At 33.8% G+C, this 26,214-nt stretch overlaps 3 protein-coding genes and 1 non-coding gene across 6 annotated transcripts; 2 read left to right on the plus strand and 2 right to left on the minus strand.

Annotated features, from left to right (window-relative positions):
- Window positions 1-1,058: 1,058 nt before the first annotated feature.
- Window positions 1,059-8,391, minus strand: LOC148212734 (putative NOT transcription complex subunit VIP2). Of its 3 annotated transcripts, XM_088121194.1 has the most exons (15): window positions 8,233-8,391; window positions 7,162-7,307; window positions 6,557-6,665; window positions 6,307-6,485; window positions 5,476-5,857; window positions 4,618-4,827; window positions 4,429-4,524; window positions 3,966-4,051; window positions 3,689-3,874; window positions 3,028-3,450; window positions 2,886-2,938; window positions 2,747-2,788; window positions 2,474-2,618; window positions 2,296-2,382; window positions 1,059-1,404 (listed from the first exon to the last, which is right to left on the minus strand). In XM_088121194.1, the coding sequence occupies exons 2-14, from the start codon at window positions 7,177-7,179 to the stop codon at window positions 2,323-2,325; spliced, it is 1,989 nt and encodes a 662-aa protein (XP_087977320.1). In that variant the 5' UTR covers window positions 7,180-7,307; window positions 8,233-8,391; the 3' UTR covers window positions 1,059-1,404; window positions 2,296-2,322. The 3 variants fall into 3 exon arrangements, with proteins under 3 accessions (XP_087977320.1, XP_087977318.1, XP_087977319.1); XM_088121192.1 differs by lacking the exon at window positions 1,059-1,404 and having other exon boundaries at window positions 2,107-2,382; XM_088121193.1 differs by lacking the exons at window positions 1,059-1,404; window positions 8,233-8,391 and adding an exon at window positions 7,969-7,991 and having other exon boundaries at window positions 2,107-2,382.
- On the plus strand, window positions 6,557-6,637 carry LOC148212735 (small nucleolar RNA snoR35). Its single transcript, XR_015789537.1, has one exon. It is a non-coding gene; the product is annotated as a small nucleolar RNA snoR35 (small nucleolar RNA).
- A 9,720-nt stretch (window positions 8,392-18,111) lies between the features above and the next one.
- On the plus strand, window positions 18,112-21,793 carry HERK1 (hercules receptor kinase 1). Its single transcript, XM_022290486.2, has 2 exons — window positions 18,112-18,442; window positions 18,647-21,793. The coding sequence occupies exon 2, from the start codon at window positions 18,860-18,862 to the stop codon at window positions 21,371-21,373; it is 2,514 nt and encodes an 837-aa protein (XP_022146178.1). The 5' UTR covers window positions 18,112-18,442; window positions 18,647-18,859; the 3' UTR covers window positions 21,374-21,793.
- A 2,758-nt stretch (window positions 21,794-24,551) lies between these two features.
- Window positions 24,552-25,332, minus strand: LOC111015497 (uncharacterized). The gene has a single exon (XM_022290541.2). It carries the CDS (start codon window positions 25,247-25,249, stop codon window positions 24,797-24,799), a length of 453 nt encoding a protein of 150 aa, XP_022146233.1. The 5' UTR covers window positions 25,250-25,332; the 3' UTR covers window positions 24,552-24,796.
- Between the last annotated feature and the right edge of the window lie 882 nt (window positions 25,333-26,214).

Consider the following 26,214-nt stretch of genomic DNA (forward strand, 5'->3'; position numbering starts at 1 on the left):
CTCAGCTGATTAAAACATAATTTCGATATTCACCAAACATTTTCCATTACATGTTTACATTCTTTAACGAATAATATTAATAAAGGTATGCCCTATCTATTATTGGTGGTAATCCCCACCCTACAAACATCATTGAACATATGTCATTTCGATTAGAGTTTTTCTTTCTTTTTTCTATTGGGTATAATAAATTGTAGTATGTCATTTGATTTCGAGTTAAATATTCTAACATTGGTTATCTTTACTTCCTTTCATTATATTTTGTGTCTCAACTATTAGATGGTTTTAATTTGACACCGCATCAATACTACTTAAAATATTGTTCTTGATTTTTTGCTATATATAAAACTCACTATCTATTGTAGTTTAGAAAATACATGGCTATTTGATCTCACTAAAGTTTAACTTGTTTTTTTAGTGAAATTGTCTATGATTTTTAATCTCATTTTTCTTAAATATACCGAATGGGTTCTAAATTCTCTACACTCGCCTTTAAGAGGCTCAATTTTATCATTTATGAATTAGACATTTTCAATTAGATTCTTCAAAAAAATAAAATAAAATCTTTAAAATTTACAACAAAAAATTTATTGTGTTAGTAAATTATTGTTTCATTGACATATTTGAACAGTTAGACATGCTACTAGTAATTAATTGATTAATTGTCAATCTAAGCATAACTTAAGACATCTATCTCAGATCATTCGGATCTCCACCCATGCATGTTACTAAAAATAATAATAATAATAAATCAATTTATTCAATGATGATATATTTTTTTAGTACAACATGTGGAGGTGTGGATTTGAACTCATGACCTTGTGGTCGTAGATTTGTGCCCAAACCAATCAAGTTATGCGCTGGTTAGTCAATGATGTATTTATTAACGAATATGTTGAGTTTCACATGTAAGGAGCATATGAGTAACATATCTATATGTTAAATTATTTGATAAAATAATCATTTAATAATGCATTAAAGGTAAGATTGAGAACTTAAAAAATATAGTCAAAATAAAAAATGAATTATTTATTTTAATGATATTTCATATTAATTAATTTTATCCAATTCCATTCTGGATCAGTACACTATAAATATTTGGATAACAAATTTTTACTATCCCCAAACTAATAAGAACCAACCTTGTTTAATACAATCATAAAATATCTCTAAACTTAACAATGTTAAACCTAATCTTTTGCCTACATAATCAAATCAACCTTGCTTGAGTTTACTTCAAGTGTTCTTTTAAGAAGATATTAAAAGTATTTATATTTCTCCGAAACAATTAAATTAGCCTGCAAGTTTAAAGGCCACATTTATTTATATTACAATAAAGAACGTATAAACTCCCACTTCTCTGTACACGTCTCTGTAGATAAAACCCCATTTGAAAGATTTTCCCTACAAAGAATTCCACAATATTTATTATTAATTAATAAACATTTAAAGTTCTCAACCTAGACCCAAATAATTATGAAAACTCTCAACTAAAACCCTCAAATAAAGTCTATGCTCTAATAATTATAAAAATTCTAAATTAACATCCTCAAATAAAGTCAAAACGAGCATAACGCAATGATAATTAACATACACCTCAATTCACCAAATGTTAATTGACATACACCTCACTCAATGATAATTGACATCCTCATGAAGAGAATTCCCTCCTCTGTACTAAAAAAAAACCCAAATAAAATGTTAAAATTTCTCAACAATTTCGAACTTGCTGAACCCATTTAACAATAAAGGTAGAAGTTAAGGACTCCATTTCTTTTTTTTAATTATTTATTATTCTTTACAATAAAACGATATCTTTTACATATATTTTAGAAAATTGTGAAAATTGAAACACAAAACAAGAAGCTTTATTTTATCATTTCTAGAATTTCAGTACAATTTTTAGATCGTTTCTAAAAATAAGAAAAAAAAACATAAATAGTTGTCAAATACTTAAATTTCTCACTGAAACTATAAGAAACAAAAAAACATAAAAATAGTTGTCAACTGCTTAAATTTCTCAATAAAGCTAAAATAAAAAACAAGAACACTTTTAACAGGCCCTAAATGACCCCTACTTCACTCGACAAACAAACGGGCGAGCAATTAATCAATGGAGGGTGTTCAACTATATCATGTAAAGTTTGTAAACTAACGGGGGAAAGAAATCACTAAATCGGCTCATTACAAAATACAATTACAAGGGCCTACGTAATTGATTGCAATTACCAATTTAACAAAACATTAATTCTACAAACAGAACTAAGGCTAACAACAGAAAAATCCACAAATTACCTTTACATGTAAAAAGGAAAAAAAAAACTAATGTTGCGGTAGAACCGGTCTCTTTTCTAACATCTCGTAATGGAGGACGAAATTATCCTGAAGCCAATGGACGAAATATGAGGAATGGAATGATACATTGGTAATATAAATAAATACTTTAAAGGAAAACTACTGAAAAAGTGCAAACCTTGCGCACAGTTTCAAATGTGTTTGGGTCGAAACAGTGATACGATCCTCTTTCGTAAGTGCTCGTCTTCACAAGTGGTTCCATGTTAGAGACCCGAATGAACCAGAATCGATGTTCTTTGTGATAAAACCAGCCTCTATTATAACTACGAAAAGAAAAAAAAGAAAAAAAAAAGGTTGGCAACGGCTCATAGGAAAAAGTTTATCCATAAATTACTTCTATAACTTCGGTGAAAATAACAAACAGCACAGTATGTCAATGATAAGAGCTTACAGTTCATTTGCAGCATACAACTGAGCTTCATCTTTTGGCATGCTGCAAAACAAGACGGAGAAGAACCATATATAATAAAACATTCACAGGATACAAATGAATGGAAAAGAAATGGTAAAATTATTTAATAATATCACACCTGAAAAATATATAAAACAGTGTCTCCAGCCTGAATTTTGAGAAGTACCCTTGCTGCAGTCACCCAAAAAACGATCAGTTAACAAGAAACTGTAGAAAGCTTCACATAGACTGGGAGAGGAAGGAGAGGTGAAGAAGCTCACATGTAGAGTAGGAGGTGGTTTAATAAGATAACACTGAGGTACATTGAAATCTGGATCGCCCTTAGCAGGCTCATCAGACCATGGGGACCCAAAAGTCTTGTGAAGATTATCTGCTGAATTCAAATTTAATCCTAATGTGGTCAAATCAATTCCGAGTGCAAGGGATGCAAGATCAGGATCACTCAACCTTATTACACTTAACAAACCAAGTAAACCAAATGGATCAGGAGAAGATTGAGCCGCCTGCATAGATTTCATGCCCTGATCCCTAAACGACTGGCTAACGCCAGACATATGTTGCAATCGGAACTGCGATTGACCATGATGCTGCTGATACTGCTGGATAAGTTGGTCATAACTCATTCCAGAAGCTGAATTAGGAGAGTTCAGGGGTCTTAAACCAATTCCAGGAGGTCCACTAGACTGAACAAGAACAAACAAACATCGATATTGAAAAACTTCAACAGGGATGACATTTAAGACATATAAGCTACTAATTGATCATCTACAAAGCAAACCCGTTAAATTCTTATAATACATGGTAACAATTGGACAAGAAATAAAAAGTCTGAGCAATAGGTTGATTCCTTGCGCTTGCAGAATGAGAAATAAAAATGCGAGGGATAAAAATTTAACCTCCTACAGTAATACAATTGCACACCTGCTGGTGATAGGATGCAGCATGTGAAGATGGGAAAATATCGGATCCATGTAAATGAAGAAGATCCTGATTATTTCCAGGTGAAAAGGAGACCGTGCTGTTACTAACTGCAGGAGAATGCTGCTGCTGCTGCTGGGGTCGATGTGAATATGTGCTCCCTAAGTTAAATCCAGCAGACCTTCCAATCTTAAAAACAAAACAGCAATGGAAAAAATGATTAGTAGCCAATAAAAAAATGGGGATAGTCAGCAGAAGAGAGAGTAAAAAGTGTTCCCACAGAGAACTGCTGAGACTGCATCATAGGCACAGAATTTTCATGTTGTTCTGTCTGATGAATATCCATACCATAATCAGCATTGCCACCTGCACAAGATCTAGAACTATAATCAATGATAGATAGTGTCTCGTTTTATATTCGAAGCAAGCACAAGGGTTAATGTGTTTTACATGTGGAGATGAATTTAGAATCCAAGCAGATAACATAAAAACAATCCAGGACTCTCCATGAAGTAGAACCAGAGCTTAACAATTGCAATGGCCTACTTGAGTAACCAAAATCTGAAATTCTACTTAATCTGTTGAGCTATAAATCATGGTCAACTAGGACATTTCCAGACAATAGTTCTCCAAAATTATTGTACTTATTCTATGAAAATGATAGGAGCAGAAGGCAGCAACCAAAGTTGTGGTATATGATTTACATGAATACAAACTACTGGAAGCAACGAAGGGATTGGCACCTTTAAATCTCGGCAAGGCTGGAAAATCTTCATTCTGAATGCTGAACTCCTGGTTTTGTTGGACAATAGGACTAAGGCCTTGCTTTCTCAGCGAACCTGAAACAATTACATGAAATTCCTAAAGGTCAAAGTAGGTACAGAGGAAAAGTAAACAAAATTAAAAAACCCCAACAATATCCAGTTACTAACTTAATTGCCCTTGAGGCCCTCCTGCAGAACTTGGACGACTAGACAGCTGAGGAAAATCATTGATGTCAAAAGGAGAATTGTCATTGGAGTTGACATCATTCAACATTCCCAGAGAACTCAGACTATTCACACTCTGCACATGGTTTTGGGAAAGTGGACCTCCAGCACTAGGATAAGAACTACCCAACATAGAAATAACCTGTTGAGATCCTGAAGCAAGAAAATGTCATCAGCGGCAAAATAGCATAGAACATTGTTAACTACAAAGTAGCATTTATACAGAGACGTGTATATATAAAAAAAGCATAATCATGAATGCATTTCCATTTTTCAGTGAGTAGAGCATCATGTATAAGATATTTGTAGGAAAAATGTAAAAAAAGCACATCCATGGAGAGAATGACCGCACTTCAGAACATGCAACTTAATCATAAATAACCAATACATCGAATAAATATGAATATCGAATAAAATGGAACAAGGAAACAAAGTAAAGTGAGTAACTAGTTTCCATGTTGCATGCCACTCTTTCAAACGGAACAAGATGATTAATTTTTAGACTAACATCTACTATGATCTTTTCTACTTTAGAGAAAAAAGAGTACAAGAGGGAGGATATAACATTTTCCCGCTAGATAATGACTAGTTAGCACTAAATTATGCAGGAAAGAAATAGTTGTTCAGCAGTTACTGAATCGGAAATTCATTTGTAAAGGTTGACACCATTACTGTAAGACACATCTACATACCGGCCCGAAAGCAGTGATCAGAGAACCAAGTACAGACTAATAATATTACTGAGACGTTGGACAGTGTACATAAATATGAGCACTCATACAGAAAGTCAAGGAACTGTACCTTGTGGAAGAACACCACCCATTAAACGGTTTTGTCCTTGCACAGTTAAACTTCCAGATCCACTATTTGCACTAATGTTTAGACGAGAAGCAAGACCAGGTAATGACAATCCCCCACCAGAAGTTATACTCCTTCCTATGTTGCCTCCACTTACCATATTCCCCATTGAACTTGTGATACGAGTACCCGCATTTCCCAAAATCGGGGACACACCCAATCCTGGAACAGCATTTCGATTACCAATAGCTGCAGAAGTAGACAAAATCCCAGGAATAGAACCCCCAACTGCATTTGTGCTGCTACTAAATCCAGGGTTTCCTACAACATTTATACCTCCTCTATTTGCGACTCCTGAGTGCCCATGAGAGCTGCCGTGAGACAACTACAGAAGAGAAGAAACGGTAAAAATGGAGAGGAAGCAGATAAACAATTATATTGGCCTGTGAGAGGAAAATATTAGGATTCTGCCTCTGTTGCTTCTAGTTCTTTTAAAGATGTCGTTTAACAGTCAAATATAATTTTAGGACTTGGAAAAATCCAATAACAGGAACATTATGATTCATTATCCAATTAGTAAAGCAGCTCTCAATCACCTTTTCTTCAATAAAGTTGTTCAAGAGTACATGTCTTCTTCTATAATAATTACAACAGTTCTTCAAAAATATTTATAAACAAGTGTACTTTTATTGCTAAACGTTATCATGCAAGAGCTAATTTTTTGTGACCACAATAAACAGCACTCAAATAAACTACAGGAAAACTGGTGCTAAGAATCACACTCAATAAACACGGCATTGAATTATAAACAAATGGCCTGCCCTTGAAAAATACCTGAGAAAGAGCAACAGGAAGGTTGTTTGATGCAAAACGCCCACTTGATAGTGTTCCAGTAGGTTGCTGCACCCCACCAGATGGAACATTATTTATCGTTGAATTTCTTGAAGTTAGTGCACCTGACATGTTTTGAACATTGAAGCTCCCATGTATGTTATGCAGCCCTTGAATAGTTCCTGAAAATCGAGACCTATAAGTTTCATAAATTTGAACAAAAACTATTAAAACTCTAGGAAAATGCACCCACCAGTGTGATGGAAAACAGGAGAGGCTGCACCAGACTGACCAGAAAATGAGGCAGTAAAAGATCGTCCACTGCCATCTGGAAGATTTGAAGCTGATCCACTAAGAGATGACTGCAAAGAACAAAATCTTTGGCAATTAAAAAATCATGTTTTCGCGTGAAATTTTGAACTTGAAGCACAAAATTTGGCAGTAGAATTATAATACTACGTCCAAATAAGTTCACACACAAAGGCACGTGCTTGTGTTGTTGATTATTATAAAAATAAGATTAAATAACCTAGATCAACTAGAAATGAGAATTATGGATTCAATAAGAATAGAATTTGAACAATCAAAAGAACTGCATTCTTATCTAACAAAAATTCTCGAACCAATTAAAATTAAAATCCTAACTAGAGGTATTAGACAAAAAAGATTAATTAATTAATGAGATTTCTTGGCTTCCGAAAATTCATGCAACAAGTTCCCGGAATTATAAGTGAAAGGGAATCACATAAGGCAATGAGAGTATCTCTAGTAAGCTCAAATAAATAGTATGTAGCACAACTCAATGCACATGTCACAGTGCAATCATAGACGTATAGAAATGCAGATAGCTGACAATACATTGAGTAAACCCGACATGGCATGAGGTGAGCATAAAAGTTTTATGCAAATTTCATTCCTTCGCCGAAAACAGCCGTTCCAGTCTTTGGGGAGCCAAAAGATAGAGAAGCTATTTGAAAAGCTTTATTGCAAATCAAAATTACAGCCTGAAAATAACAGTATATTAGAAGAGTAACCCAGAAGTAAGATCAAAATACCAAAAATAAACCTGATCAGGCATAGTCAATAGAGTATGAAAAACAAGGAGTTCAGATATGCTTCAAGGCTCAATCATATAACCATTCCCTTGCTGACTCAAAAAGCCAAGCACAAGTCCAGGCCGCTTTAAGAACTGAGTTTCCTTTTGTCGTCTAGCATTTTGTTTTAGTCACTGGAGTCTAGGCGGCTTCTAAAACTAAGATTTGCAGCAGGAGAAATAGGGTGGAAATGAAAATTATTAGATCCAATTCCAAACCTTCATAAGAAAACCACAGGTTTAACCTGGGAGAAGGTCCGTAGAACTCCTAAAAGTGACGTGCGACTGAGTTCAAGCCATAATGTAACCTATCAGTAGTTTCCTAAGGGATTGCATGTTAAAAAGCGGCCTCGACATGGATACTCTCATTTATCTTCCATAGACAAATACGATATCGCCGTCCATATACGGACATAACTAAACTAAATCTATCTATTCAAAAGTGCATGTTCAGAAACTTCAAGCGAAACATGGGGAGGTCCAGAAATAGATATAGTTATATTAGACTCGGTCAGTGAATGTCTCTCCCAGAAAGTGAATCGTAAACGTTTGCTCCTGTGGCCAAACTGTACCTGGACTGGTTCTTCTAAACCATAAGCAGTTTCAACTACATGGAACTAAATAATCCTTCAGAGTAGAACCACAAACGACATAAACTTGGATGTGTGTCCGGAAACCCTAGGATCGCGATTGATAGATGAAAATGAAATTTGACGAACAGCGAAGACGAAGAAGAAGCGATGTAGAGGTGCTGAGAGCGAGAAGATCGGAGATCGAATCCACGACATATCAAAATGGCTAAATGTCAATCAGAGAAATCAGAGATAGGAAAGTACCTGGGTAGCAGATCGCGGAGATGTCTGATTCAGAAACAAAAATGATTTTTGTGAGCCCTAATCGGAAGAGAGAGGAAAAGAGAATCACAGAGAAGAGGGCTAAATTCCCTGACGCATAATATTTGAAGGATGAGGAAAGTCGATCACCGGTCTAGCGAAATTGACACAAATAACCTCAAAAGTTTTTGGAACTGGTTATTGATTTCACAAATAACCCACCCGTTGACCATGTTCAAATCACCTCTTTCAATATCTTACTTTAATATTTAATTGAATTTAAATTGGTACAAAATTACACTATTATCCCTCGGTTCAAAAATCACTTTGAACATTAGAGCTTCAATTGTCAACTCTATTTAAGAATTCAATGTTTGGTTTTTTCGTCGATTACGTTTTTCGGTGTTTGGATAAACGAATACATGAATAATATTGCATCAATTTAGGTTTTGTTTCTCGTGTATTTCATGTTTCGAAAAATATGAAAACCGATTACTGTTTGGTACATTCTTTGTTCTTGATTAGTGTATTTTTATGTCGATATGGTCTCTCTATGTGAGGGTGTAAGGTTTTTGAAATATGCATGTTGGAGGTTTATTTGAAATGTTTGAGGTGGTATGTTGGGAGGTTGAAGAAGAAGTGCTCCTATCATTTTTCCCAGGTTCGACCTGGATGAGGTTGAGCCCAACGTATTCGAAAGACGTTGAACCTCGAGGTTACCTCAAGGTAACATGGTAACCTCGAGGTTGGACATCTTTCAAATACCTCGGGCTCGCTCAATGTAACCTTGACGTTAAGCCCTTAAAAAAGTTTAGATTTTGGTCAAATGACCTAAGTATGGAAAAATTCACTGTCCTGACTTAAACTAACTTTTTATTTATTTGCAAACAATGTGAAATTACAAGGAAGTCCATTGAGACCATTACACTCATCTTTTATCTTTCTTGCACCTCAGGATCTCCAATTTTCTAAATTTTTTAGGATAAGAACACATTTTCCTAAGACTACCAGTTTTCTAGGAACTTTTGTTGCCATAGTTTGTCTGCAGTTTTAAATCTGAGATAATTTGATTTCATTGATTTATCGATTAATTCAATTATCTTGGTCCTGACATTATTATAAGCAAAACGATTTGTTTTCTTCGATTGATAGTTTATGTTGAGTGCCGACGACTGGCGATTGAAGGGTTTAGTTTTGATTCAGGGAGCTCGAGGGGAATTTTTGATATGAGGATTTGGGTACTCGATTGCAAGCGAATTAGAAGAGAGTGAGATGGAGAGAAGGGAGGGAGAAATGGTTGGAGAAATCCCTTCGAATTCCAGGCAGAAAATAAGAGGAAAAAAGTCATAAATAGTTACATTTAAAATCAGGGATATGATGGTAGTTTTACATTCTTTTATTATTTTTTTAAATTATCACCTAGGTCAGAAAAAGTGAACTTTCCAATTGTACGTTATTTGAGCAAAGCCTAAACATTTTCAGGTCACATGAGTCAATTTCTCAACTGATATAATATTTAAAAGGATGAGGAAAGCCGACATGCGATCGCGGTGCAACAAAACGCAGTCTTCGCCCTTCCCCTCTGTTTTGCGATTGGAGGATTTTTGTGGACCTAATATGCCTTTCTCGGCATCTTTTTAACTTTGTTTTACCAATTTTCTTGAATTTGTCAAATCACTCTAAAAATCCAAACAAATTCTCAATAGTTATTCGTAAAATTTTACCAAAAATATGGTATTTTTTTTAGGTGCTAGTAGTTACGTGGGGTGAAGATTTTAACTCACCATTTATTTATCTAATTTAGCATTGTTCAAGTTGATAGTGGACTTGCAAGTTTAACTTTTGAATTTTAGAGAAAATATCGATTGGATTTGTGGAGGGAGAAATCTGAACCGGATACATGTCTGAGTGTTGAGGGTGATAGCGAGGCATGAGACCACAAGCGAATAGAAACATACGTTATGCGTGCGTACGAGTGTGTCACTACCAGAGTTGTACGGGGAAAACGAAGGGGGTTGGTAGAGGTGGACAAGCTAGCAGACGGAGGTACCACCCACCAAGTGTCGGAGATGTTCGTCCTTACCCATCTGAATCCCGTACTGTCCGACATGGCCCTTCACCCAAAATTGTCGTCCTCCTTAGTCAGTCACCTACGCCTATAAAAGAAGAAGACTCCATCACTATCAAGTGAAAGTTTTGTCACTAAAAACACTTAAAGGTGTCCACTCCTATCATTTTATTCTGATTACTGACTTCATTGTCATAGTGCATTAGGTGAGACACCGCACCGACGTCGAGTTTTCAAGTTGTTGACTCATTTACTTTTCAGGAGGACACGTAAACCTCGTCAAAACTTGCCATCAACAAAATTAAATAATATTTCAATAGGTGCAAGTATGAAAATGAAGTAAATAATAACGTTATATTACTGATTAATTAATATAAAAATCAATAGAATATTAGAGAAATTTTGAAAATTTAAAAAGTAGCATAACTCAAATCCAACTTAGATATAAATGTAATACATATGCATTAAATCTAATTATTTACCTACCAAATCAACCTTGTCTGAAGTTTACTTAATTGCTAATTTAAAGGAGATATATAATATTTATCTTTTTCGCGGCCACAATTAAATATCTCTGCAAGTCTAAAAGCTACACGTTGCATTTATATTACAATCAATGAATTATTGAACAACAATTGACGGGCCGAGTAAATTAAACTCCCGACCGGCCCACGAGTACCATCACCGGCCCACGAGTCTCCTCAAATACAAATTAAAGGGAAAAAAATTAAGGAAAGAAAAAACAGAGCCACAGACTACGTAGACTGTGGCAAAATTTTACATTATAACCCTTTATATTATTGTTTATATTTATAATATTTTCATACCAAATAACTTTTAAATTTGTATCCTCTTATAAATTTAAAAAATTATTTAAAAGTTTACAAAATTTCAAGTCTGTGTTGGATAAGTTAATGAGTTTTAAGAAATGTTCAATAACTCACTGTATCTTGTAGATTATTTAATACATAAGCTAACTTCTAAAAATTTAAAAAAAAGTAGTTCTCAAAAACTTAATTTTGTTTTCTGAAAATTTACTAACAATCCAAATATATATATCTTTTTAAGAAATATAAAAACACATTAAAAAAATTGTAAGCAAACGGGCATAGTTCTAAAAAGAATAGAAAACTGGAAACGAAAGAGTCATCAACCGAGCCTAAATTTATAATTTAACATAATTTTTTTAATGGCCAACATATCTATATTAATAGAGTTCTATCTCAAAATCAATAAAGGTTAACAAAAAAAAACTCACATATCTTATAAACTTTGTTACTTCATCGAGGTGAAATCCTTAACTTGAGAAATTCCTCTCATCCATTTTTTGGTTTGCTTTTAAAGACGCACCATGAATCTCGCAATACAGCAAATTAGGATCCGTTTAGTTGAAGATTATGTTTTTTGTTTTCAAATTCACTGAATTAAATGGATTCAGCGAATACGCGTTTGGCAGGAAACTCATATATTCGTTTTTTAAAATTGTTTTCAGATTGTGTGATCCAAACAGTAGAAGTTCTGAAAACAACTTTTTTATGTTTTCATTGTTTTCCTATTAATAATTTAAAATTTTGAAGCTGCAGAATTAAACAAAAGCTTTAATAAATATATTACTTTATATTATAAAATCATTTTATGTTGGTTAAAATTAAAACATGTAAAATATAATCTATTATAAATTATATAACATTGTAAAATAACAATTATACACTATTCATAAAAAAATGTTAATAAATTAATTAATATAAATTTAGATTAAACTAAAATTTAGTTTGCAACTACGTCTAGTTTACAAATATATTACTAAACATATCTCGAATAATTTTTTAAATTGATATTTATTATCAAATCTACTATCAAACATATTTGAAAACACCTAAAACAAAATATACAATTTTGTTTTCAATCCCTTATTTTCAAATTTTTGTTTCTTTTATTACCAACTAAAACGCACCCTAACAATTGTCCTGGATTCCGTGGTTAAACCCAGAACCAGCAAATGGAAAGAGGGTCGGGCCCACGTTGACAAAAACAAAAATAAAAATTAAATCATTTTGAGGAACATATTCGGTGGCGCAACTCTCGCCAGTTGCCAATACGTCGTTTTTATTTTTTTCTTTTCTCTTTTCGTAGGCGTTGAATAATTTTGGCCTAAAATAAATGGAGGTCTTATTCAACTGCCAAACAGAAACAGATGGCGCACGAGCAGGAGCAGCTGCAGCCGCACCCAAATGAATTTCTGAAAACGCAATAAAACAAATAATGGGCGTCCATAGACAGGGCCAGCCGTGACTACAGGCTACAGCTTACCGATCCATGCCTAGTTAGCCCATCAACCACGCTAATACTCTAAAATGCTGTCTAATGCCTCATAAATAAATGTTACTTAAAATAGATTTTAATTTTGTTTTTTTAATAATCTCTAAATTTAAATTTTAAAAATATCTTGTTTATCATCCAGCATTTAATAGATCTTAACTTTTATTTTATTTTATCTTATGCGCTCATTGTTATGTTGGTGTCCTCCAAATTGTAAGGTAGCTGTAGTTATTTTAATTATTCAACTTCGTACTTTTCTTTGAAGGAATTATTTCAATTTTAAAGTTTTTACCTTAATTTCATGTTTAGATCGAAAATCATTTAAAATTTGTATAAATAAAGTATGAGCAGATAGTGTTAGGAAAGATTTGTATTTTTTTTTTTTGTCAAACTCACATTATGAAAATAGTATTTAAAAAATAATTCTACAGTACAACCTATCGAGGAGTTTTATATTTAACTATGTTAAAATTGATAATAATATCCAAATCAAGCATAGCTTGATTGATTGAGATATATATATTTTGTGGAGTTAAAAAGTTGTTAAGTTTTAACATAAATATTTAACTACAAATGTATTACATAAATATTGATAGTCATAATTGCACATAATATTAAAATCCATTTTTTACTTGATAGATTATATAATAATGGATCCTCGAAGTTCAAGAAGTAGCTAGTCCCATAAAAATTCCAAACACCTCATGCATTTTAAAAAATATGATGCATTCGATTGGCAACGAAGAATTTAATTATAAAAAAAATTGTATTTCATGTTTTCAGTCTTTTTAAATATGTAAGATTTATATTTGGTGGGCAATTTGAAAATGAAATTTAAATTTAAAAATTGTTTTTAATAATACAAATTAGTTACCAACTAAATATTTAATTCAATATAAAATAATATTAATTAATTTATTGATATATATGTTATAAATGTGTGCAGAAATATTATTTTATAATATTATATAATCTATAATCTATAATATATTATATATTTTAATATTAAAAATAATGAAATAATATGAAATAGTATATTTATTAAAAATTTTAATTTTTTTAATGTAATTATGCATTTTAAAGTTTCAAATTAAACATTTGAAAATACTTGAAGACATACCAATTTTGGTTTTCAAAATTTTTAATCACATAATTCGAAAACAGTTTTTAAAAATAAATATTCATTGAATCCATTCATTTTACTGAATCTAAAAATAAGAAACATAATTCGGTACTAAATAGTCAATTAATTATAAGCCTATTCAGTCAAAGTTTAATAATAATAATAATAATAGTGATCAACTCAACTCCTCCAACTCATGCAGACCTCAACTTATATTTTAGCCTTATTATTTGACGTTGTTGTTCAAATACATAAATAATTATACGTATTGATAAGCTAGTCGTTTTCTAAACTTTTAATACTTATAAAATATGCAATTCTAGATGTCAAATGTTTACTCCTCACAAATTTATAATAAATTGATTAAAATATTCATATATGATAATAGCGAAAAAAAAAACCTACCTTTTCACGGTTTGTTGTGTGGTAGTTTAATTGATTAACCGTATATTTTTAACTTGGATTAAAAGTCCTACCTTGTTTCTCACCTACCAAGTGCAGTAGGGTAGTAGCCCAGTTTCAAAATACTTTAAAGAGATTTTAAAAGAATTCCAAACACGGCTTGAATTTTAAATAATTAGTTATTGACCTTTCGTAGTCTATCCAACCAAAGTTTAATTGGAAAAAATAAATAAAATTAATGACAGTGGTCACTCCACAAATTGCATGCCCCAACTTATTTGACTTTCTAGTTCTTTTACATCTATATATTATTCGTATGGATAAGTTAGTCAATCTTCCATATTTTAATATCTAGAAAATATGCAATTCCAGGTGTCAAATGTTCCAATCGAATTTATAATTAATAGATAAGGTTTAAAATGTCTATTTAGGATCCTAAACAAAAGCTGTTTTTTCACGGTTTGTTGTGTGGTTAATTCAATTCATTAACCATATATTTTGACTCGGGTTAACAAGTTTTACCTCACCTACCTAATATATTTAGGTTAAATTTGATTGGGTTAATGAGTTAGTTGTTGAGGATAAATCAACCTTACATATTGTTGGATGTAGACTCAAATATCTTCACGTTCCATAATAACTATTGGATATATATTCGAAATACTTTTTTGATCTCACAAATTTTATGATGTAACATTGTCGGTCACATCGTGATAGTTTCATCTAATAATTTCTATTTGAAATGGACTCGTGCAGGTAGCGCAACAGTGTGAATAAAAAATTAGACACATTTTAAAAATTATTGTAAATATCTAAACATATATTATTTAAATTTTATTTTTCAATTTATTCCTTTGTTTTTGGGGTTTCCTTTCTCTTGGGTTAAAAGAGAGGCAAACAAAACTTTAAATTTTCTCCTAAGTTTTGTTGTTTTCTCTCTGGTTAAGTTGCAAGCATTATTACTGTCTGTTGTTTTTTTACCACTTTAACCAAGTATCAACGAAATTACCTTTATTTTCTTCTAAAAAAAAATGAAATTACCGTTACTTTTTCGAGCTTTTTTTCTTTTTTTTTTACCGTATAGTTTCATTACTTTTTGGATCATAATTCCTTAATATATTAAAAGTTTATTATGCTTATTTTGTGACTATTCTCTCAATACCTTATTTAATTACCTTTCACTCTATTACATTTTTGTTCTTAACATAATTTCTTCTGCTTGATATTAAAAAAGGCACTTTTTTAAAAAAAATTATAGATGACTATTTTGCTTATTTATTTATTTTGCACAGAGCAGAAGAATCATTAGTTTAAGGGTTTTGTGGTAGTTGTTGGAAAATGATCGACTTTTTCAGACCATTACACGACATTATTGTTCACGTATTTTAAAATTTTGAAATTGCTAAAGTTGACATATAGTTTAAGTTAGAACAATTTTATTAATTATTTCATCTTGTAACTTTGAAGAAACAAACTCGTATATTTAAAGTAGGTTGAGTTCCAAAAGTTAAGCAATTTTAGGGTTTATTGCTATCTTCTTCCCTAAAAAATACCAACTTTTGATATTTGTATAAACTATTTATCTTCATTTTTGAGATTTTTTTTTATACATTGTAATAGACCATTTGTATACTCTCCTCAAATCATTTATAGTAGTTACGATACCAATATACACCGTTAAACACAATTTTGGAGCCAATCTGAATCTAGTTCAACACAACTAATTAAGACATGTATCATTGATTAAAATGTCATATGTTTGAACCCTCGTATGTTGTTGTGCTAAAAAATTATGAAAAATGAAGTTCAATAAATGATCTAAAAAGCCTACTAAATATTGTAATACAATCAGGCAAAAATATGGGAGATTCAAACTCGTAATTTCTTGATAAAAAACATGTGCCAATTATCGCTGAACTAAACTCACGTTGACCTGGTGTTCGTAACTTCCTCCCAATTTTATTGAAGGATCATGGATCTATATGTTGACATAAGCCCTGAATTAATTTTGGCAAAAAGAAAAGAGTTACTAAAGAACATGAAAAAAAGCAAATTAATTAAAAAAAAAGATTAAAGCGAAAAAGTCATAGAGAATACTTTATTTTCTAGTTTTTTATTTTTATTTTTTCAAAACTTCGAGTGTACGCCAAATAGATGTCAATACTCTAGGCACAAATGAATGAAAAAAATGCCCATAATAACCAAAGCGGCCATATTTTAGCGATAATTGACATACATATCCAATCAAAAAGTAGTGAGTTCGAACCCCACCCCCACATGCTGTATTAAAAAGAAAGGCCAATAATAAAGAGGCAAGAACACCAACAAAAAAGAAATTAGATAAACAACAAAAGAAAATACCAATACAACCTAACAATTTATTTATTGAATAAATGACGAGCAAACTTTACCAATGTCCGGGAGTTAGAATAATCATATTACAATCCTAAACGTTACTCTGAACAATATAGAAAATAATCAAGAGTGGACGAGAAACATCTCATAAATTGTGAAACTACATCTCTAAATATGAGAAGTGGAGCGACTCCAACATACTCGATTTATATATAGATTTCATGAGCACTGTATTAAAAGAAAAAAAAAACTAACATCAATAACAGTGGAAGGAAGCTTAAACTGCGACAAATCTGCATTTAAGTCGAATCAAATAAGTTGAGTGATGATTTTCTGGTAATTGGTTGAAAAAATTAAACAACTTTTTGTTTCCTCTTAGTTTAGAAAATTGATGCAAAGACGTAAGAGTCACATTAGGTATCGACGTGGACAGGTGGTCAAATCAATTAACCAAGAGTTTACGAATTTTATTTTATCATATTCTTTCCATTTCGTAACATGTAAGAATTAAATTATATTTATTTGTCCTCTATAAAAAAAAAACCCCAAAAAAAGGAGAATCATATTCGTCCCCTTTATAAAACAAATGTGTTAAAAAAATATCGCATTCCCAGTTCAAATTTGACGTTCGGTTTTTTATTTTATATAAAAAAAATATATATTACAAAGATTATATATATAGAAAACTTGTGTAATATTTTTTTTCCATAAACGGAAATTCCTCTCCAGTAATATAATTATCTGTTGATATTAAATTAATTAGTAAATAATTTTCAAGGGTCGATATTTTCTCCTCCCATTTTGGGCATGGACATCTTATGTTGTTCAAAATATGAAAAGACAAAAGAAGAATGAGCTGGATGCCAGATCACATATAGCTTGGTTCGGCAATTTTTATTAATTTCTGTTTTTTTAGATATATTAATTTTTCTCTTGTACCTCAAAATTTTAAAATTACATTTATCATCGTTCAGGAAGGATATAACCTATTAGCAGCGATAAAGCGAGTATAGCTCCACAGTTTCTAATTAAGATGTTATGAACTCGATCCCCCACCCTACTCAAAATATAGAATCAAGCAACAAAGTAAAACATATAAACAAAATAAAAGAAAAACAAAAATTGATACAAATATAAAAAGATGGAAATTAAAGATAAATGATGGTTTTTTCTTAACCAAGGTTAAATTCAAGGTTCAAAAAATTAACTTAATTATAATATCTCAATTTGAACGAGTGGACTTAGAAAATAGGAACACTATTTCATATTGATGACGGAGTAATTATTTTTAAATAAAAAATTTGCAAAGAAATAAAAAAGCATGAATGAAAATCCCTAATTTGATGAAATACGACAAATGTGAATAAGAGAAGTTCAAGGCTTCTTCATACACACCTTAATAACCTTTATTATTATTATTATTATTTTTTATCTTTTAGTTTATTTTCTATGCACTAATTAAAAAAACAATTATACTATGTCAATCAAATAATTATTTTTTTTTAGTGTATTTTTTAGATCCAAGACCGTGAGCAGACTCCGACCCGAAAAGAAGAACCCGAAATCCATGTGCTCGCTGGTGACTGCCTCGTGGTGGACGGCTCAACCTCAAAGACATTTTTTAATTTCTGCGGATCGAATTTCATGGCCTTGGCACGATACCAAATGCCAATATTATTTTAAGAATTTTTTTATTTCAACTTTTTCATTTGCTCGGCGATTGTTTCTGCTCTTTCTGGCGTTTTCTTGCTGGCCCGGAATCAGTTTACCCAACTCTACAACTTCGCCTTTTACTCACTAAAAATCTTTCTGTTACTCTGTCCCGCCATTAAACCACAACTGTTCTTCCTCCCCCACAAATTTTCTCCGTTTAATATTTTCCCCCAAATTTTAACTTTCTTACTTCCAGAGATGAACTTGATTATTTTGAGTTTTGCCAGGACAAGGTCAGCTGTCTCAGACTCTCAATCCGCGTTCTTCTAGCCCCCTTTTGACTCTTGAATTTGTTTGATCGTTCTTTTGTTTTTGCTCTGTGCTCTTATTCCATGTAATGGAACCCGTATCTGTCTGCTTTTAAAGCTGTCTTCAACTTCAACCCAGTTTGTGATTTTTAAGATTTTTTTTGTACTTTGCTTCCCTGTTTGCCTCAGATTTGCCTCCTGCAGTGGGATACAACATCTGGGTCTATCACTGTTTGGATCTCTGAGGATAAAGAAGGTGTTCTTTCTCGGTCGTTTTCCTGGGTTCTGACTGAGAAAACATTCTATTAATCATCTTGCATTTGAAACCCTAGTTTCGAAGTCGCTTCGAATCTGGGTCTGTTTCTGTTTCTTTTTCTTGATAAGCTCTATAAACCTGTGGCGATGGATTTTAGGGAAAGGTTTGGATTACTCTTCTGGGTTTTGTTAATTTCGTTGCCGCCTTGCTTTTTAAGTGTGTTTCAACCGGTAGACAATTACCTTGTTGACTGTGGATCGTCTACAAATGTCTCGGTGGGTAGCCGTGTTTTCATGGCCGATAATTTGGGGTCAAAGTTGCTTTCTACTCCGAAAGACATTTTGGCTAATTCGACTTCTATTTCCGCCTCTTCTTCTAACAATTCCTTGCTGTTCGAAACGGCTAGAATCTTCACTGGATTGTCGAAATTCAAGTTTCCAATCAAAAGTACTGGAAGGCACTGGATCCGTCTCTATTTCCTTCCATTTGTGTTCTCTGGATTCAATATGAGTGCTGCAAATTTTAGTGTTTCCACCCAAAACTATGTTCTGTTGCGAGATTTAGTTGTGGAGAAGGACCCTGTGGTCAAAGAATTCTCTGTGAACGTAACATCAGATACCCTTGAAGTTATTTTTGCTCCTGTTAATGGCTCCTTTGCATATCTGAATGCCATTGAAGTCGCTTCTGTTCCTGACATTCTCATTCTCGACGAAGCCAATATTTTAGAACCAGCTGGTAAATTTCAAGGGCTGTCTACTCTGACATATGAGACAGTTGCTAGGGTGAATATGGGTGGCCCAAAAGTTGCTGCTGATAGTGATCCTCTTTCGCGAAATTGGGTTTCAGATGGAAGCTTTCTAGTTAATCCGAATTCTGCCACAAGTTTCTCTAACATTGCAGCTGTTAAATACAGTGATGATGGGGCAGCACCGGAGATTGCTCCCAATGTTGTCTATGGTACACTCACCCAGATGAACTCGAAGGGTGATCCGAACAGCAATTTCAACGTGACTTGGCAGTTTAAAGTGGATCCTGGCTTTCAGTACCTTGTTCGGTTTCACTTCTGTGACATTATGAGTAAATCTCTTCACCAACTTTATTTCAATGTTTACATTGATTCGTGGCTGGTCATTCACGATCTAGATCTTAGTGCTGCTCTTAGTAATAGATTGGGCACTCCATACTATATGGATTCTGTCACAGGATTGATCAAGAATGACATTCTTCATGTGAGTATTGGCCCATCAAATTTAGCTAATGTGTATCCAAATGCCATCCTAAATGGTCTGGAGATCCTGAAAATGAACAACTCTGTCGGTAGTCTTAGTGGGGAAGACTCTGTACTAAGTTTTCCGGACTCTACTTCTTCAAATAAGCATGTTGGTGTCATTGTGGGCGTGAGTGTTGGGGCATTTGTAGCAGCCATATTGGTTGGCATTCTGTTGATGTTGCACAGACGAAAAAGAAAGACGACTCGTCCAGCTCCATCGAAGACATGGATTTCAATATCCACTGCTGGAGGAAATTCACACACTATGGGCAGTAAATACTCGAATGGGACGATCACGAGTGCTGCTTCCAACTATGGGTACCGTATACCTTTTGCAGCAGTTCAAGAGGCTACAAATAACTTTGATGAGAGCTGGGTTATCGGTATTGGTGGGTTTGGGAAAGTATACAAAGGAGTTTTAAACGATGGCACCAAAGTTGCTGTAAAGAGGGGAAATCCACGTTCCCAACAAGGGCTGGCAGAGTTTCAAACTGAAATCGAGATGCTATCGCAGTTCCGCCATCGTCATCTTGTTTCATTGATTGGGTACTGTGACGAGAGGAATGAGATGATATTGATTTATGAGTATATGGAAAATGGTACCCTGAAGAGTCATCTGTATGGTTCTGATTACCCGAGTATGAGCTGGAAGGAGAGACTTGAGGTCTGCATTGGAGCTGCTAGAGGACTTCATTACCTTCACACCGGTTACGCCAAACCAGTCATTCATCGCGACGTGAAGTCTGCGAATATTTTACTTGACGAAAATCTCATGGCAAAGGTTGCCGACTTTGGGCTTTCAAAGACAGGGCCTGAAATAGACCAAACCCATGTCAGTACAGCTGTGAAAGGGAGTTTTGGGTACCTGGATCCTGAATATTTCAGGAGGCAACAATTGACTGAGAAATCAGATGTTTATTCTTTTGGAGTTGTCTTGTTTGAAGTCCTTTGTGCAAGGCCTGTCATAGATCCAACCCTTCCTAGAGAAATGGTGAACTTGGCTGAATGGGCAATGAAATGGCAGAAGAGAGGGCAGCTGGACCAAATCATTGATTCTTCTCTAGTTGGAAAAGTTAGACCAAATTCTCTTAGGAAGTTTGGAGAAACTGCTGAAAAATGCTTGGCTGATTTCGGAGTTGACAGGCCATCTATGGGAGATGTGTTATGGAATTTGGAGTACGCGCTTCAGCTACAAGAAGCTGTCATTGAAGTTGATCCCGAAGATAACAGTACGAATATGATTGGTGAGCTCTCTCCACAAATTAACAATTTCAATGACATCGAGGTGGGTGCTTCTGCCACACGGTTCGACATTCCCGGTGTGGATGATCTTTCTGGAGTCTCCATGAGTAGGGTGTTCTCTCAGCTGGTGAAATCCGAGGGTAGGTGACTCAATCCTCTGTTTGATCCATTCCCCATTACCACTTTTCCAACCCCATGAAAAATAGTAGTGCAGACTGCAGAGTGATGCTTCTTTGTTGAATCGGAGATAGCCTGGAATTGGTCTGTCACAGCTGAATTGGAGGCGTTCTGTATACCTCAGGTGACGATGTAGGCGCATCGTTTCAAAAGAAAATGTTCCTTGCTTCGTTGGATATAAAGAAGACAGTCTCTAGTTGTTTTTTTTTTTTCACATCAAAAAGCCCTTTTTCCCCTTGCAGAGAGGGAGGAACCTTAAAATCAAACAACATTTCAGGATTTCTTCAATGACAAACTACATGTAACATATTGGTGTTCTTTTCTTGTACAGAAGGGGTTGTGCAGGTGAGCCTTTGCAACATCTATTAAGCACGTTACTACTTTAAACTTCCGACTTTTCGACCAGGTAGTTTGCATCTTTGTTAAAGATTGATCGTGATTCGCATCCCCTCATCGCTCGCATTCATTTTAGTCGACATTTCATGTTTGTCTGGAATCATTAGACATATAGTCTTTTAATTCTTTTTAGTTAGCTGATGATCCTGTCAATGACCATGGTGTGTCATTCTTGCCTGAATTTCTTTCTTACTGCCTCTCTCCGTGGGCAGCAGTGTCGAGACTTCGTCGTGTTTAGCTCTAAATCTCTTCATGGAGCAATGTATTTGGCTGTGGTTTCGGTTCATTTTCCATCTGATTGTTGTGTTCTTTGTGAGACCCTGAAATTCTTTTCAACTTTGCAATGAACAGCCATGCATTCTTGTCCTTAAAGTTCCAATGCCTGTTAATTGTTGTTCCTGGTGGTGTATGTTAGTTCTAGGTTCTAGCTTTTCAAGAAATAGTTTGGTTTTAAGATTTTGTTGGACTGCTGGCTTAATTTAATTAAAACATAGGATTTTTCTCATTGAATTCAGATTTCTAGCATGTGAAATATTTATGAGGATGAAGGGATGTTATTAGATATCCCACATAAATGAAGGACCCTAGTTTTAGGGGTTTTTTTGGCAGGTGGTTGGCCGGTATAATTTTTCGCCGTATAATCATTTTGTTTTTTTTTGTTATTTTTTTAAAATTAAGTTTGTAAACACTATTTTTCTGTGCATTTATTTGCTTTGCTATTCCTTCTCAAAAAAGTTTTTGTTTTTGGAATTTGGTAAATAATTCAAATGTGTTTAAATAAAATGTAAAAATATTGTGTGGGAAGGTATGATAATTTTCAAAAAGAATAATAACTTCAGTTGCAAAAAAAAAAAAAAAGAAGAAGAGTATAAGAAACAAGTGACCAAGCATTATTAAATTAATTTTTGTTCAAATAGTAAAATTAAGTTTTAAAATATAAAATTCAACCCATTAGAACATGTCTATTTTTTTTAATACAACATAAGGGGTGTGGGGTTCGAACTCATAATTTTTTGGTCAGAAATATGTGTCTTAACCACTTAGCTATGCTCTGTTTGGCAGAACATGACGATTTTAAAACAAAGCGACCTCGTCATATTTATTAGCTTATGCTTCCAATTGATTGTATTAATATTTTCATAGACAATTTCACAACATTATATTATTAATTCTCACTAATGTTACCGAAATTATAACAATATTATATTCTCATTAATTGTATACTTGTACATTTAATAATTCCAACGGCATGTTGTTATTTTTTTTAATATATGCTTTATTATGGCGTGGAAGTGATAAAGTCTGAGAAGTAAAAGACATGTTTGGCACCCACTTGGGCCACGACCAAATTCTAAAAAGAGAGGGCCACAGACTTGTGGCCAATAGAACAAATCCACTCCATAAATAACCAACCAAACAAGGTCTTATTTTATTGTCCTCCTTACACTTCCCAATATTCAATTTGAGCTCTAAATTTTCTTAAAATCCGCGGTGGATCTGCCGTTTTATTTTTGGATTAGATGCTCATTTGAACTCTGATACTATCTTAATATTTTAATTTTAACACGATGTTGTCATTTTGAACATTTTATTATAAAAAGGGGGAACATATGATATAATTAAAATAGTGTGAAAGGGCAAGGGTTGTAATTGAAAAGTGAATGAATGAGAATGATGGGAGTTGAAAAAAATAATGTGGTGTTATGTTATTAAACTCATGACCAGAAATGATAGCATGGTTGCGTGCAGTGAGGTGCTTAATTACATGCCAGTGAAGGCATGTCCCCACGCACAAGCACAAACCACACACAAACTTCCAACCTCAAAAACACTTCCTTTATACGTACCAAAATCCAAATCCGAGCCAAACAAAATAAAAATATATTATAATTATTTCTCCCCTGAAAATTTCCATACCAGTAAATATATTCTACGATCACAACTTCCATAGCTACGTTGATTTAGTCTTTATAATATATCAACTTCAATTTAAATAATTTTAGTTAACTCCAAGAATTTTGGCAGTTTGCTGTATTTATAAGATTTGTCAATGATATGGTTTTTAATTAAAATTGAAATTGAAAGTTTCTAGACCTAATTGAAACTTTATAAAGTTTTGGTAAAATAATCAAAAGTCATAATTTCTTATATTTTCCAACATGAACTTAGCTAAGAGTAATTGGTACATGGTCGTGAGACAACTGTCTTTGACTAAAAAATCCTGAGTTTGAATCTCCCAATCTTATTCCAACTCCTATCTGTTGTAAAAAAGAAAAAAAAAACTCAATATTTACAATGGACCTCCAAATACGGTTGGTTCATGTGGATCAGCTCGAGTGTTCAGTCATGGTCGAGTCAACCGAACCTATTATGGTAATCTCATCCCTAACATGTAAATTTAATATTTCTAATATATTCTTAGATCTTAAAAATCTGTACTCCATTGACTCATTCATGCGATATTCAAAATTTAATTTCCTTTTCTGTTGTCTTCTTTCATTTTCCCTCGTCGGATAGTGACTTATCTTTGTGTCTGTATTAGGGAAAAAGAAGAGTGCGGCCGAATCAAATTTTGTCCAAATTTACACTTACGCCCACCATATTGCCTTCTGCCAACCACACTACTTTTTTCTATGTAACCACCTGTTTGTCTCACTACAAAAATAATTATTCTGAAGGAATCTTCTATGAGATTCAAATTTCAAATGCTAAACCTTCCTAATTTTTGCTTAAATCTTATAAACGCAAACAAATAAACAAACTCATATATTATTCCATATTTGCTAGATGTGATTTAAAGGAAAATATGATCCAAATTTACATTATATCGTTATTGCAGCTGATCCTTCATATATGTATATATATTTTTTTCAACATGGAAATTATAAATAAAAAAATACTCTCTAATTTACATATATTTGTCCGTACACCTTGGATTTCATTGAGAAGCAAAAAGCGAACCAGAAAAGGAAAAAAAAAAAGACGAAAACTAAAATTGCTAAGGGAACTCTCGCACATTATCGGCCACATCGACTTTGGCGGTGCACGATAGCAACCGGCGGAAGACGGACGTGAAGGCGGCGCACGATAGCTCCTTCGCCTTCTTCAGCGCGGAGCATTTCCTGATCTTCTCGGCGTCGTCGCCGTCCTCCGCCGCCTTCTTCTTTCTCCGGCGAGAAAGTTTTTTCTGTCTCATTCCGAGTTTGGCGAAGCACTTGTTCGTCTTCTCCGGCACGTCGTCGTCGTCTCTGGAGAAGGTGTAGCTCCGGAGGTACATCTGGCGGCAGTAGATGCTGTCGACGACTCGCGACGCTCGATTTACTTTGGAGCTGACGGATCGGATGAACTCGGCGTCGGATTCCGGCCAGTTGTAGAGGTTTCTGTAGGTCGGCCGGACGGGGACGGGGAGGCGAGCGTCGTTGATGCAGTTTGAGATGCAAACAGAGGCCATGGCGGATTTGGGGAAGACGAGTGGGGAGCGGTACAGAGGCAAGGGATCGGGAAATTGGTTACGGTTTATTTATAGGTACAGAGTATGTGAAAGCGAAAAAAGGAAAAAAAACGGATCGGTTTTGCGCTACGATTCGGCATGATTTGGTGGTCCCTTAAATGTATTTTCCTCGTTAATTTTTTTTTCTTTGTTCATGAAATGAAAATAATATTTTTTTTCTTTAATGTTAATTTCAATTTCCTCCTCATGTTTAAAATAATTAAATTTCGGTTTGGCACCTTAATTTATAAAAGGTCTATTTTATCCTTAAAATTTTAAGATAGGTTATGTTTTGATTCATGCACTTTTAAAATGTCTATTTTAGTTTATCGATTTTCTAAAGATATTTTTGTTGATCTCTATTGTTCGTGCATAGATTCGGTCTATCCGAGCAAAGCGACTTATCCATTTCGATAGGGGAGTATCTAAGCGGAAATTTTGTTTAAGCTTAAGTCATTATGAAATTTGATAGTGATGAGTAGTGTATCTTATAAGGAATTCGAACCTACTGGACTGGTGAGACCCTCTACCCTTTTTAGGCTATCACATGTGAATGGATTTAGTATGAGATTTCAGCCTTTTTATCTTGGGATGGACTAGCCTGGCGACGACATTGACTGGGCTCGGTCAATCTCATCGTTATTGTGCACTAACGACGAGAGCAGCCTAGCGAAGTCGGGCTAATTCGTTGCTCCTCAACAAATCCGATAATGCCAGGTCTGCCTATTCCTTGTATGTCCGACACGTGGCGAGCCAATTTTCTCCACCATAACATCTACATTCATTTTTCTTCCAACAAATGTATAAATGTGGTTTTGAGTATGTGTACAGATGTTTTGAAGGGGTACGTATTGATGCTATATAGGTTAGTTGAAACTTGAGAGAAATATTGGATGAACGGATGTTAAGTCCAAACTGAATATACT

The sequence above is a fragment of the Momordica charantia genome, assembly GCF_013281855.1.
Source record: "Momordica charantia cultivar OHB3-1 chromosome 2 unlocalized genomic scaffold, Mcharantia_2.0 BLBB01000002.1, whole genome shotgun sequence".
NCBI classification, from domain to species: domain Eukaryota; kingdom Viridiplantae; phylum Streptophyta; class Magnoliopsida; order Cucurbitales; family Cucurbitaceae; genus Momordica; species Momordica charantia.

Coding starts and splice junctions, on each gene's coding strand:
- LOC148212734 (XM_088121194.1), bottom strand. Junction 3,451..3,688: donor CTGCATCCTATCACCAGCAG/GTGTGCAATTGT, acceptor GTTCTTGTTCAG/TCTAGTGGACCTCCTGGAAT. Junction 2,939..3,027: donor AACCACCTCCTACTCTACAT/GTGAGCTTCTTC, acceptor GGGTGACTGCAG/CAAGGGTACTTCTCAAAATT.
- HERK1 (XM_022290486.2), top strand. CDS start 18,860: ATGGATTTTAGGGAAAGGTTTGGATTACTCTTCTGGGTTTTGTTAATT.
- LOC111015497 (XM_022290541.2), bottom strand. CDS start 25,249: ATGGCCTCTGTTTGCATCTCAAACTGCATCAACGACGCTCGCCTCCCC.